This window comes from Xiphophorus maculatus, chromosome 21 (assembly GCF_002775205.1).
Source record: "Xiphophorus maculatus strain JP 163 A chromosome 21, X_maculatus-5.0-male, whole genome shotgun sequence".
NCBI lineage: Eukaryota > Metazoa > Chordata > Actinopteri > Cyprinodontiformes > Poeciliidae > Xiphophorus > Xiphophorus maculatus.
In genome coordinates this window covers 25,609,404-25,622,395 of record NC_036463.1, presented here as the reverse complement: position 1 = coordinate 25,622,395, position 12,992 = coordinate 25,609,404, and the positions used below count along the sequence as shown (strand labels likewise).

Sequence of the window (12,992 nt, the reverse complement as noted above, 5' to 3'; positions counted from 1 at the left end):
ACAAGCTCGTCAACTTATTTTTCCTGTTTTAATTTGTTTTGAGACTATTTAGAGACATTTAAATATCAGCATTGAGTACAAACAGTTCAACAATACAGTAAATAGGCGTAAAAAACACAATATCAGAAATACATTCATTAATTTTTTTTTCTAATTACTTCCATGTTTTCAGAATTTTAAAAATAAATGTTGTGGAAATAATGAATTGGTTTATTTATTACAGTATTTATTTAATATCATTGCCGTGTGTTTTTCATATATGTCAAACATTAATGTAGACACACTACAACCCATCAAAGTAAATATAATTAAATAAATACTGAAATAAATACATGATACAAATATTTGACTTAAAGTTTTAAACACTCGAACATTCAGATAATAGTATGTTTAAGAAAATATTGACCATTCATATAAACAATACCATCTTATATACATATATAATCCATTCCCTAACATTCTTGTATATTCTGTATAATCTGTGCATATAGCTCCCATATTTATATTTATACACAATATCTATATCTCTTGCTATAACCCCTTATAGTCCATACATACATAGTCTTGTACATCTGTAAATAAATATTTATATCTCGTAGAGCACTTCTGGATAGATGCAAACTACATCTCGTTGCTTGTACTTGTGACAGTGCAATGACAATAAAGTTGAATTCTATTCTATTCTATTCTATCTTTATTAAATAAAAATGTGAGTGAATATTTTTTATCTACAGTTTGGAACAGTTTTTTTTAATTTCACATATAGAAATAACATGTTTATTTGACAAATTATTCTTAATTGAGCACTTTCATCTTCCAATAAACCAGCGTTTCTCAATTCCGGTCCTCAGGCCCCCCTGCCCTGCATGTTTTAGGTGTTTCCCTTCTGCTACACACCTTAATTGAATCTATGGGTGATCAACAGGTTTCTGCAGCACTTGATGGTCATGCAATCATTTGAATCAGCTGCTCTGGAATAGAGGTACATCTAAAACATGCAGAGCAGGGAGGCCTGAGGACCGGAATTGAGAAGCACTGCAATAATGGAACATATAATGGACATATAATAAAACACAACAAGCAATGAAATCAAGTTGGACCACTGAAGTCTGAATCCCATTTCCACAGTGTATGATTGGGGTGGGCAGCTGCTGAAGTGGCAGGAGACACGACTTTGGCACGTGGGTGGTGGGAGCGTGGAGGTGGGTGTGACTGTCACTAAGGTATGAATGGGAGCCATACTGGCGCGCTGCCTTTGTATGTATGAGGAAGCTGGTGCGCCGGTGGTTGTCGTAATTTCTGTTGACCGTGTTGTAATGCTGCTTTCTTGTTGGCATCATTGTATGGTTTAGCCTGGTCAGTATGTGTCAGTACTCGTAAACCCCCTGGAGGGCAGAAATAAAAGTGTTTCTTCGTGTTTGTCGCACCACAGAAACAAACCACCAGGCCTGATGGTTTGTTCTTCACTTCCAGCTCAGTAATATTCAGCTCAGATCTTTCTGCAGGTATCTCCAACCTCTGCAACGTTTAACATCATTTTTAATCAAAACAATGAAGCTTCACTGAAGGTTCAACATTTTCAGTTTAACAGAAAAATTAACTCTCAGTGGTCTCAATATTAGTTTTTACATTCTGCCTGATTCTTCCTCACATCAGCCCCAGATGTTCAGAGAAGTGGTGGTCGAGCTCACAGAGGAAGTGGATCATCTCAGAACTTGCATCATCTCCTTTTCTCCTCACCGTGTCGATTAAAACTCGAGCTTTGTCTCTTCTGGTTCTCTCTGCCTCCACTGCCTCCATCTCAGAGTCATTGATGATTTTTTCCTTCAGCAGATTATCCATCAAACTCTTCAGAACCGGTCCTGATATCCCATCTATGAAGTTGATCCTTATCTCTATCAGTTGCTCTTTTGGACTCAGGTTCTGTCGGGTCGGTCCACAGGATCTTCTGACTCCGGCAGCAGAAAGACAAACCCGTCTCTCCCAGACGATGCAGGAGTTGCTGTCCCTCAGAGACAGACTGACGTGTTTCATCATTTCCTCATAAACCACCTGGAACGTTGGGACGTAGTTTTCATAGGATTCTGCATCAAACTCGGCTTCTTCGGGCTGAACCAGAACCGAGTCGCCACCAGGAGAGACAGACAGGGAGTAAACCTGATTCGGCTGCAGTTTACAATTTGGAGGCGTCTCCAGGAATCTTTCATTATTGTCTAATTTCTTCCTGAAACGCAGCACATTGTTGAGAACAACGTTCTTTGGCAGCATCAACACATTAATCTTGTGTTCTGACTCAGGATCAGCTGGAGGTTTGTAGAACAGCAGAACCAAGGCTCGGACCGGGTCAGGAGGAGAATCTTCATCCTTGACGTTCCCAAAAGCAGAAAACCCTGTGATGCTGATGATGATGTGAGTCTCTGTGATCCTCTCAGGCCCGATGAACTCGACGCCTTCGTCGTGTAGATGAGCGACGGACAGGAAGTGACATCGTCCTGTGGAGCGGACCTCACAGTGAGGGAGATGAAGCTGAGCCACAGACTGCTGCTGGCAGCTGATGTCAAACAGAGGTCCTGCAGGCTTCTTGCCATGTGGGCTCAGTAATCTCCTGTTCCAGGGAACAACCCTGTAAAACACGTCTCCTCCTCCCTTCATGTCAAACACCAGGCCGCTCACTCTGCACTGGTACAGGCCTGGACTGGAGCACTGGAACCAGTAGGTTTCATCATCTGCATCTCCACAGAAACCAGGAGTAAACTCCTCAAAGCTGCTGTGGAGCTTCATGTTGGGTAAACTAGCAGCTCGGGGTAAGATACTGACGTCTAGAGGAGGATCCTGATGAATCAGAGGACAGAGGAGAGAAGGAGACGAGTTACTGAGGTCTCTTCTTCTCAAACCAGATCCTGAAGTCTGGAGAAGGTCAGTAGAGGCTGATCTGTTTGGGACGGAGTGGCTCTGAGTTGGATCAGAGGAAGGAGAAACAATCTGATCCATTGAGCTGCTGATTGTTTCCTCCTCTGAGGAATCTGTGGTGAGAGGCTGTTGGAGAGATAAAGATGTTAAAATGTTGGGTGATGGGACGTACTCAAGATCTTCAGGTCTTTCCAGTTGATCCTCATCAGCTGCAGGGTTTTCTGTCTGCTTCAACTCTTTGCTCAGAGTTTCCATTTTGATACCAGAACCTACAGATTCTTTTTTACTAGTTGATGAACTCAGAGAATGTTGAGTTGAAGAAGCATTGCCTTGCGAATCAAACCTAAGTAAGGGTATCCAGGGCTGTGAAGGTGCGTTTGTGAAAGAGGATTTTTCTCTTTGATATAATGATTTATTTTTATGCTCCTGATGCCTTTCTTCCATTTCTATTGCAGAGTTTGATTGATATCTAGATATTTTTCTCCTCCTGAGCGAACCTCGTTTCCTGACCTTTGAAATCTGAGGAAGGTCAGTAGAGGCTGATCTGTTTGGGACGGAGTGGCTCACATGTCCAACCGACTCCATTATTACATCTTGGTTGTTTCCTGCTGTATCTTGTCTGCTGTATTTTAAACACGGTGGTTCTAACTTGTCAACAAGTTCTGGAGGCTTTTCTGTGGAAACTTTCTTACTTTGTGGAATTAAGGTGGGAAAATTAAAAATCCCAGTCATCTGCCTATCTGTCATGGAAGGTCCCACATACTGACTGTGTGATTCATCTTGATGAGAAAGAGAGAAGTCGAGTCTCGGCGAAGACGTAGCTGCAGTGGATGTAGAAGTTGCAGCTGGTGGTGATACGTTGATGAGCCGAGTGTTGGAGGGTAACATTAATTGTTGTATTTTGCTATCAGGATTCTGTAGGAAACCACAGAGCTCCTTCACTGCAGAATCTTTCAGGTCTCTGTTTCCTCTCAGGTCCAGTTGAGTCAGATGTTGGTTGGACTTCAGAGCTGAGACCAGAGAAGAACAGCTGATCTCTGACAAACTGCAGCTCCTCAATCTGAATAAAGAAAAAAAGATGTGAGCTGAAGCCAACAGGATGCAGGTTAAAACTGAAATATGAACAAATTAATAATAAAAATGTAGAAAATTAATTTCACTGAATGTAAAAGTCCCAGAAACATGATGAACTGATGTTTAATATTTGATCCAGTAAAACTGGTTTCTAGAGTCCAAACCAGCAGAACCAGAACATGTTATTATGACGTGTTGTTAGAATATTTCAGTCGGGCCTTCAGTGGTTCTGGTCGGGAATTAAAATGGACTTTAAGAACCAAAGTGTGACATTAGAGCTGTTAATGAATGCTGCAGTGATTGAATGGAAGCAGCTCATTTCCACAGTGACCTTTAACCTTCTATTGAGTGGAACTGAGTGATTTATCTGAAGGATCAACAGCTGCAATAATTACACTTCACTCATTCATAAACACATGAATACATGAGTGGAAACAGAACTGATTCTACCTGATATATTGTTACACAGGATGCTGCATCACAACCAACCTGATATCAACGTTGTTACCATGGCAACAAGAACTAATTCACAACAAATATCAGATTTCTTCCTCCAAACATCCGAGGTGAAATTTAACTGGAGGCTAAAAGGTCAAAGGTCAATGTTGCTCCAGTTAAAAAGGTGGAGCCAATAACAAATATTCATTTTCCAGGTTTTACTCTGAACCACATCTGGAAAACATTTCAGACTCTTCTGGAAAAATGTTGAAACCTGTTGAAGAAAACTAGCTGTAGTTCAGACTGAGCATCAGAACAGGAGGATCCAGATGCTGCTGCCGGTCTTTTAGCTGCTTCCTGAATGTGTGACATCACTTCCTGAATGTCCGACCTCACTTCCTGAATGTGTGGATTCATTTTAAAATAATTTGATCTGCTTTAAAGCTCTTCATGGCCTCACCCCGACCTACTTGACCCAGCTGTTACAGCAGGGAAGATGAAGCTAAGCTCAGAGGAAACCATGCTGTTGCTATAGCAACGCCTACATTATGGGATGTTCTTCCCTTGGACATCAGACAGGTCTCTTCCCAGTCTAATTATAAATCCCTTCTAAAAACCATCTGAGATTATAACTTTAAATTGGTTTTGAATTTTGTCATTTTAATGTTATTTTGCTCTATTTCCATTGACTTCATTCTGACTGACTGTATGATTATCTTATTATTTTAATCAGGGCTGTTGTATTGATGTTTATCTCCTATTGATGGTTTTATTGGTGGATTATTGGATCATGTGACTGCTTCTTCATGTCTTCTTTGGTCCTGTGGCTGTTTAAAGTTGCCTAGAAATAAAGCTGCTCTGCTATCAGCTGTCCCACCGTGCGTCCATCCAGCTCCTTCTGTCAACGTCACAACTTACTGCTACATCTGTCACAAACTCACAGGATTCCTGCTGCTTCACCTCAGACACTGGAAATTAGAAATAACCAAGGAAAGGGGAGGGAATACTTTGTTTAAATCACATTTATTCACAGCTTGGAAAATATTTCCATAATATTTTCAGATAATTTACTTAAATTGATGCTGCTGTATTAAAATGTAACTGTTTCTGTTGGACTAAGCTCTAATATTTCAGTTCAGATTAATTTTAAATGTCAAACTGATTCCTGATGTTTCTACATCTGTTCATCTTTACAGATTAATAAAGTTTGTGGTTTTATCAATGATGGTTTATTGATCATTTATGATCAGAAGGTCAGAGATGTGGATGAACATCATTATTTAGTAAATTAAGCCTCAGTCTGTCTTGGACATAATGGCATTTTATCAGATTTTATATCTGATTGTTTGTAGATATTAAGACATTTAATTATCCTAATATCAGAGTTTTATCAGCCTTTAGTCTCCAATCTGACCTTTGACCTTCTCTCTGCAGGTGTAATTTGTGAAATGAACTCTGTGATTGGTTGGATGTGACGGTGGGAGGATGAACTGCTTGTGTTTTATAAAACAAAGAAACTTTAACTGGACCAAACCATAGAAGAAGAAAGCAGACTTTCCTATGAAGACCCTCAGAGTGGATCAGTAGAATATCAGCCAGACGTCTGCAGTTTAGTGGCAAGAAAACTTTCACATCACAAACATCAGCAATAAACTAAAACATGGTGACTTACTGTAATCGTTGTAGTTTACATTCTGGATTCTGTAGGAAACCACAGAGCTCCTTCACTCCAGAATCTGTCAGGTTGTTGTTGCTCAGGTTCAGTTCAGTCAGATGTGAGGGGTTAAAGGTCAGAGCTGAGGCCAGAGAAGAACAGCTGATCTCTGACAAACTGCAGTCCTCCAATCTGAATAAAGAATAAAAGATGTGAGCTGAAGCCAACAAGATGCAGGTTAACCAGTCCAACAGAACCAGTTAAAGAGTCTCATGAATATTAATGCCAACATGCTGCTGCTTCAATAAAGACCTGCTGACTTCAGCTCTTAAACTCTGTCAGCTCCACCAGCAGCTCCATCAATACAAACTCAGCTTCTGCAGCAAATCATCCAAGTTTCACACAAAACCAACAATCAGGAGGAAAAACCAACTAATGGAGATTAATGCAGAGAAATTCAACTATTTCATTATTCATCAGTCATAAAGACATGAAGTCATGGAGAATATTTAATGTCAAAGTGACTTTAGGAGCTGAACCAGAACCAGAACCAGAACCTGGTACTGGGTCATGATGAGTTGGAGGATTTTAGTGTTGAAGCATCAATCATTGATTATAGATATGTTCCTGTCAGATTCTAGAATCTGAACTTCACTTTTCTAGACTGGGCTGAATGACCTTTGACCTTCTCCACATGAGGGGGATTTCCAGTCCGAATGCCGTCTGGTTCTGACCTCAGATCAGCCGGTCCAACTCAGAGACTAAATGAATCTCTGGCTCCAAGTCCAGGAACAAACTCAGGAAAATGTTTCTTACAGCAGAAGATATGAACTTTGATTTTCAGATGAATTCTATCAAATTATTCACAGAATAGAAACTGAACTGTTACAAAGTCAATCTGTAGGAAATGTAGAAAAACTGATTTCATGAAGGTTTGAAAGTGGAGCTGAACTGGCTGCAGTTTTCTGGTCCAACATGTGAAAAATCCTGACCTGCTGATTCTGCCTGGCAACACTAGGATCACTACTGTTGACCATAAACATGCAGACACAACCTCCCGGGTCGGCCTGTCAGGCAAACCTGTCACTGCTAAAGAGGACAGTGGCTGATATTTAGACCTTTGCTGAGGAAGAGAAGATCAGTGGATAAGATCAGCTTCACATGGAAATATCAGCCCAGAAATGATCTCCCACAATTCAGGAAATCTTGGCCGACTTATCTGAGCTCCTCCACTTTAAAGAGATTCAAACATTAAACTGACATCAGTATTTTAACTGATTCCATCTTCCCGTCTATCAGCAGTTTTCCCCATTTCTAAAAAACACAGAAGCTTTAATTTGACCAAACCATAGAAGAAGAAAGCAGACTTTACCATGAAGACCCTCAGAGTGGATCAGTAGAATATCAGCCAGACGTCTGCAGGTTAGTGGCAAGAAAACTTTCACATCACAAACATCAGCAATAAACTAAAACATGGTGACTTACTGTAATCGTTGTAGTTTACATTCTGGATTCTGTAGGAAACCACAGAGCTCCTTCACTCCAGAATCTTTCAGGTTGTTGTTGCTCAGGTTCAGTTCAGTCAGATGTGAGGGGTTAAAGGTCAGAGCTGAGACCAGAGAAGAACAGCTGATCTCTGACAAACTGCAGCTTTTCAATCTGAATAAAGAATAAAAGATGTGAGCTGAAGCCAACAGGATGCAGGTTAACCAGTCCAACAGAACCAGTTAAAGAGTCTCATGAATATTAATGCCAACATGCTGCTGCTTCAATTGCAGGATTTTAGTCAGAAAAATTATTCCATGTCTGATCAAAGTACTGAAGTATCAATTATTGATTATAGATTTGTTCCTGACAGACAGGATGTGAGAAATCACAAAATTAAATGAAGATAAAACGAAATACATTTAAATCTCCCATTAATTCAATAAATGCATCATAAAATTATTAAAAACACTTAAAATATCACAAAGTTCTTTAATACATTAATAATTGAATATATAATGAAATTCTGAAATATGCAGTTAAATAATTAGATGTCCAATAAAATCTACCTTTAGAAATGAATTTAAATAATAAAATGTCCTTTTAATGCAGCGGTTCCCAAAGTGTGGGGCGCGCCCCCTAGTGGAGGCTCAGTGCCATTGCAGGGGGGCAGGAAGCGTTATGGATGAAAAAATAAACTGTTACACAAAAGTGTTTGACTGTAAAGATGGTTTGTAGTTTGTTTTGTTTCAACCTGAAGTGAGAAATAAACTTCAGTGGAGTTTGAAAACTAAATGTGTGTTTAGGTTTATGTCTGGTTGAACGATGTGAGTCCAGTTGATTCTTTTTTATTTTGGGGGATTTTATTGTGATCCATAGGGGCCAGAAAATCTTTGGGAGCTACTGATTTAAAGAAATGTTTTATTTTAAATATTTTAAGTGTTTCCCTGTATTGATTTATTTCATGGCTGCTGTCTGAGCATCTTGTCATTAAATCATTTCAAACCCATCACCCTCAGTGGGCGGGGCTAACATTAATCCTGTCTAATCATTGATTGGTTCTGTTGTTGGTTTGTGTTCCAACATGGCGGCTCTGTTCATGCAGAACCTGAATGACCTCTGACCTGAACTGGTGAGACATTTTAGAGCGAGCTAGAGACACAGAGGCTGGAGCTGCTCAGCCAGTTTGTAGCAGATCAATTAGAAAGTTGATCAAAGTCATTGGAGTTATTTATAGACTCAAACCAAGACATCGACTCCAGACTGATTGGAAAGTTTTCCACCACAACGTCAAACACCTGGACCAGGTGGTGCACCATGTTCTGTGACCACAGGGGGCGATAGCGAGCATTTATCTACATGAACATCTTGAAGACAAACAAGAGCAATCAGAATATGATGGGTCACAGAATTTGGTAAAACACCTGTGATGGGGGTCAGCTGCTGTTCATGGCTTGTTTCATAATATATTCAATTATTTAGTGGAACATTTAATCATTTATTGGCATTATGCCACATTTAATTTATTAAAGGGAGATTTACAAATATTTATTTCATGGCATATTTATTCATTTAATTTTGCCACCTTTAAGCCTCCATAGCTTCCAGAAGCTGATGTTAAAAATTAAAAACATTCAAATAAATGACATGAACACATAACATTTTATTATTCCTCTTTAATAGTTTTTATATCTAAAGAAAGAAAATCAATCAGTAAATGTGAAGTTGGAGCTGCAGATGCAGCCTCAGCTCTTTGCTCGCCCTTATTCTGGGGATTTTGGTGATTTTCCATTTCCTGTTTCCTCCCTGCAGCCACTTTTACATGAGAGCAGCTCTTAACCATCTGGACTGATCTCTGGTCACGACTTCACATCAGAAATATCAGCAATAAATTAAGACTCTGTTTCTTACTGTAATCGTTGTATTCTGCATCCAGTCTGTAGAATATCACAGATCTACTTCACTCTAGCATCTCCCAGGTTGATGCTGTTGCTGCTCAGCTCCAGTCCAGTCAGAGGTGAGGGGTCGGAGTTCAGAGCTGAGGCCGGATCATCACAGCTGATCTTTGACAAGCAGCAATGCCTAAATCTGAATAAAGAATAAAAGATGTGAGCTGAAGCCAACAGTCCAACAGAACCAGTTAAAGCAGCCATTCTTCACCACAGGGCCACAGTTGGGCCACCAGCGCCACCTAGAGGGCTGCAAGAAACCCCCAGGTTTTTACCTGTGGGCAGTGGTGGAATAAAGTTTACAGAAATCATAGATGTTGCCGTCAGAATCCAGGCTCTTAGTTTCCACCACTAGGTGGCAGTAGTGTGCCAGCCAGTTGTTAAACACGCTCTAATAAGCTTGTTTAGCAACAATAAGCCAGTAACGTTCGGTACTGGATAAATATTTAATGCAGAATATTTTCATCTCTTGTCCTGTAAGTTGTCTTGTAAACTGTGAACTGTGGGTGTTTTATTTTGTATGGCAGCAAGGTGCCATACAAATACTTTATACCATACTTTATGCTGTTGAGGAAAAATGATTATTTTTAGTGCTTAATACAGTTAATCTTACGGCATGTCTAAGAGGTATATTGAACATTCTTATTTTGAACAAATTTCTTAATTTTGAACAGGTTTGTGTTAAGGATTTAAAACTAAACTATTGATGGGTAAGTATTCAATGTACAGGAACCAAATGCAGATCAAAGGGGATCTCTCAATGAGGCTCCTGCTGTGTTAACAGAGGACAGGAGGCCATAAAACTAGCATCTCCTGGAGGGCAGTATCACTTGAGCCTGGAGGAGAGAAGCCTGTTTGGTTCACAGAAGATCAAAAGTCTTCCAGAACCAACATCTGGGATGGTGTAAAACTGAATACAACATAGAATGTTGAAACCACTAACATTTAATTTCTAAGACATTTTTCTAAGTACTAATAGCATGTTTTTAACGAAGATTGTATTATCTAATTTTAGAACTGCTAATCTAGTAAATGATGAATGTATTTGAAAATTGTACTATCTGTGACAATATCAGAATCAAATGGAAATTGTTTGAATGAAAATGTTTTGTTTAGTATTAGAAAATTGCTCAGGATTTATGCTAAATGGGGTTTTGGGAAGATAACCTTTCCTTGAACCAAATTACTGGACTTAAGTTTGTCCTGAGAATTTATGTAAGGAGAGATAACGAGAGAGACTCCGGATTCCACAGGTATCTGTGAAATCTTATCTTATGTTTTTCTGTACCCAAAATGACCGTAGAACCCAGGAGGCCAGGATGCAGCTGTTGGCTCTTTTGTTGGACCAGAGAGCAAATGGCCTTTGATCTTTGGTGTAAATTAGGGGGAGTTCTAAGTTTCTCTGAGTGTCCAAGGTAGCTTCCAGTTGGTCAACCAGAGGTACGCCTTAATTGAATATATTAAAAAGGAAAGACACACCTTCAGTATAAGAGTTCGTGCACAGGAGTAATAATTCAGATAGCTGCCACTATTTTGCTTTTTTGCATCAGCTCTCTCCAAAGACGCGTCTTTGCCTTTTTCTTTGTCTTTTCTTTCTCTATTTTTTCCTGTCTCAGGTAATGAATGTATATCTCTGTTCCTCTGCGGTTTTGTTGTTGATTCATACGTTGCTTTGTATGGGATTAAACTCTGTAATAACTGTGACGTCAACACGCATTGTTGCTTTCTTTGTGGCCGCACGTCGCCCGCTGAGAGTACCTGGGATCTAGAGGAAGAGAGAGCCAAACTTTTTTCCAAAGTTAATTTATAAAATATTCTTCCTTAACAATGCTTTACTTTTATGTTGCTTAGTGCGTTTGTCTGGCTAGCGGTGGAGCAAATGGACCGATGTGTCTGTTGTGGGTGTCGCATTGTGTTCGGTTTCTTCGAGGCAATGTCTGTAAGTGACATCTTGTAGTTCAGAATGGGCGTTTGTGTTAACGTGTAAGACTGAGTGAGTTGTCTATTGAATTTATGTTGGTTCTGAAGATAAATGTGAGCGAGTTGATTGTTTCCTACGTCATTGCTAGCAGGCTGTTAAGATATTTTAGCCCATTACGTAGCGTTGTTTTGTACTTATGTAACTGTATCTGAAACATTTCTATTAGCTGCTTTGAGCTTTTTCTGAGTTGTTTGTTTTTGCAGTTTCACTCCGTTCTACATGGAAAATAAAGAGGAGCTGACAAATCCTGACTCGTGTGAAAGGAGTTTGGCTGATGGTTAGCGTTGGTTCAAGACACCATAGCGAGACCATTACAGTGAAAAGGCAGACGAATCAGCTGAAACTTACACTGTTATCCTTTGCTGTATTTTCTACAGCTAAATACCACAAAATGCCCAGTAAAACTACCATAAGACATCTTTACAAGTAGTTACTGTAATTTGCATTGCATTATGGGTAAAGTACATAGTATTACAGTAACTTACTGTATGTTTTGAATTTGCAGTAATTTACTGTTTACACATTACAGTAGTGGTACTGTACTTATAATATACAGTAAGAATTATATTTGATTCCCAACGGTCATCATACACTGTTAGCCTTTGCTGTATTTATTACAGTTAAATACCACAAAATGCCCAGTAAAACTACCATAAATAGGGTGACCATATTTTCAGTTGGGAAAACCAGGACACGTTGTAGCGAGGGGGGAGGGGGGGGGGGGGTCTGAAAGCGGGGAAACTCTTTTGTAAATAGTAGGTAAACATACATTTGCGCTTTCGTATGTTGTTGGCGTACTGACAGCCACGCTATCTATCTTCTGATTAAGAACAGGGCTGCCCGCACTGACGCGGCTCAGGGATTACGTCACACGCAGGGCCGTGCGCAGTGCCCTAGTGCCTGTAAATATAATGGTCCAATGAAGGTAATTTAAAAAACAGGACATTTCCTCACTTTCTAAAAAAAACCCGGGACGCCCGGGACAGGACGTGAAATACGGACATGTCCCGGGGAATACGGACGTTTGGTCACCCTACCATAAGACATCTTTACAAGTAGTTATTGTAGTTTGCATTGCATTATGGGTAAAGTACATAGTATTACAGTAACTTACTGTATGTTTTGAAGTTGCAGTAATTTACTGTTTACACATTACAGTAGTGGTACTGTACTGATAATATACAGTAAGAATTATATTTGATTTCCAACAGTCATCATAGCTGCTTCATCGTGGTTCCCTGTTTCTGTATTTTTACTCCTTTAGTGGTTAACATATTTTTAAGGCAGAAAGAGAGCAAGTACTTTTGTTGGAAGTGTGTGTGTGAGTCTTGACTGTGTTGAACGGATCCAAAGTATCAGCGCAGAAACAGACACAACCAATGACGGAAAGAGGCAACTCGGACGGAGCGTGGTTCGGTCACGAGAAGCTAAGAAGTGGAAGAGCGGTTTAGAGGCATAATCTGGACTGTGAGTGAACTAAGATGGCTAGTAGTAGTGGAGG

The 12,992-nt window shown here is 39.8% G+C and overlaps 1 protein-coding gene across 1 annotated transcript in view; it reads right to left on the bottom strand.

Annotated features, from left to right (window-relative positions):
• Positions 1-978: 978 nt before the first annotated feature.
• The window catches only part of LOC102218825, a 78,656-nt gene continuing 66,642 nt past the window's right edge, over positions 979-12,992 (bottom strand). Inside the window, exons 11-13 of the mRNA XM_023326819.1 lie at positions 7,562-7,735; positions 6,095-6,268; positions 979-3,970 (exon numbers count right to left, since the gene is read on the bottom strand). Coding sequence (XP_023182587.1) covers positions 1,648-3,970; positions 6,095-6,268; positions 7,562-7,735 — 2,671 coding nt within the window. The 3' untranslated portion in view covers positions 979-1,647. The remainder of the gene's footprint in view (positions 3,971-6,094; positions 6,269-7,561; positions 7,736-12,992) is intronic.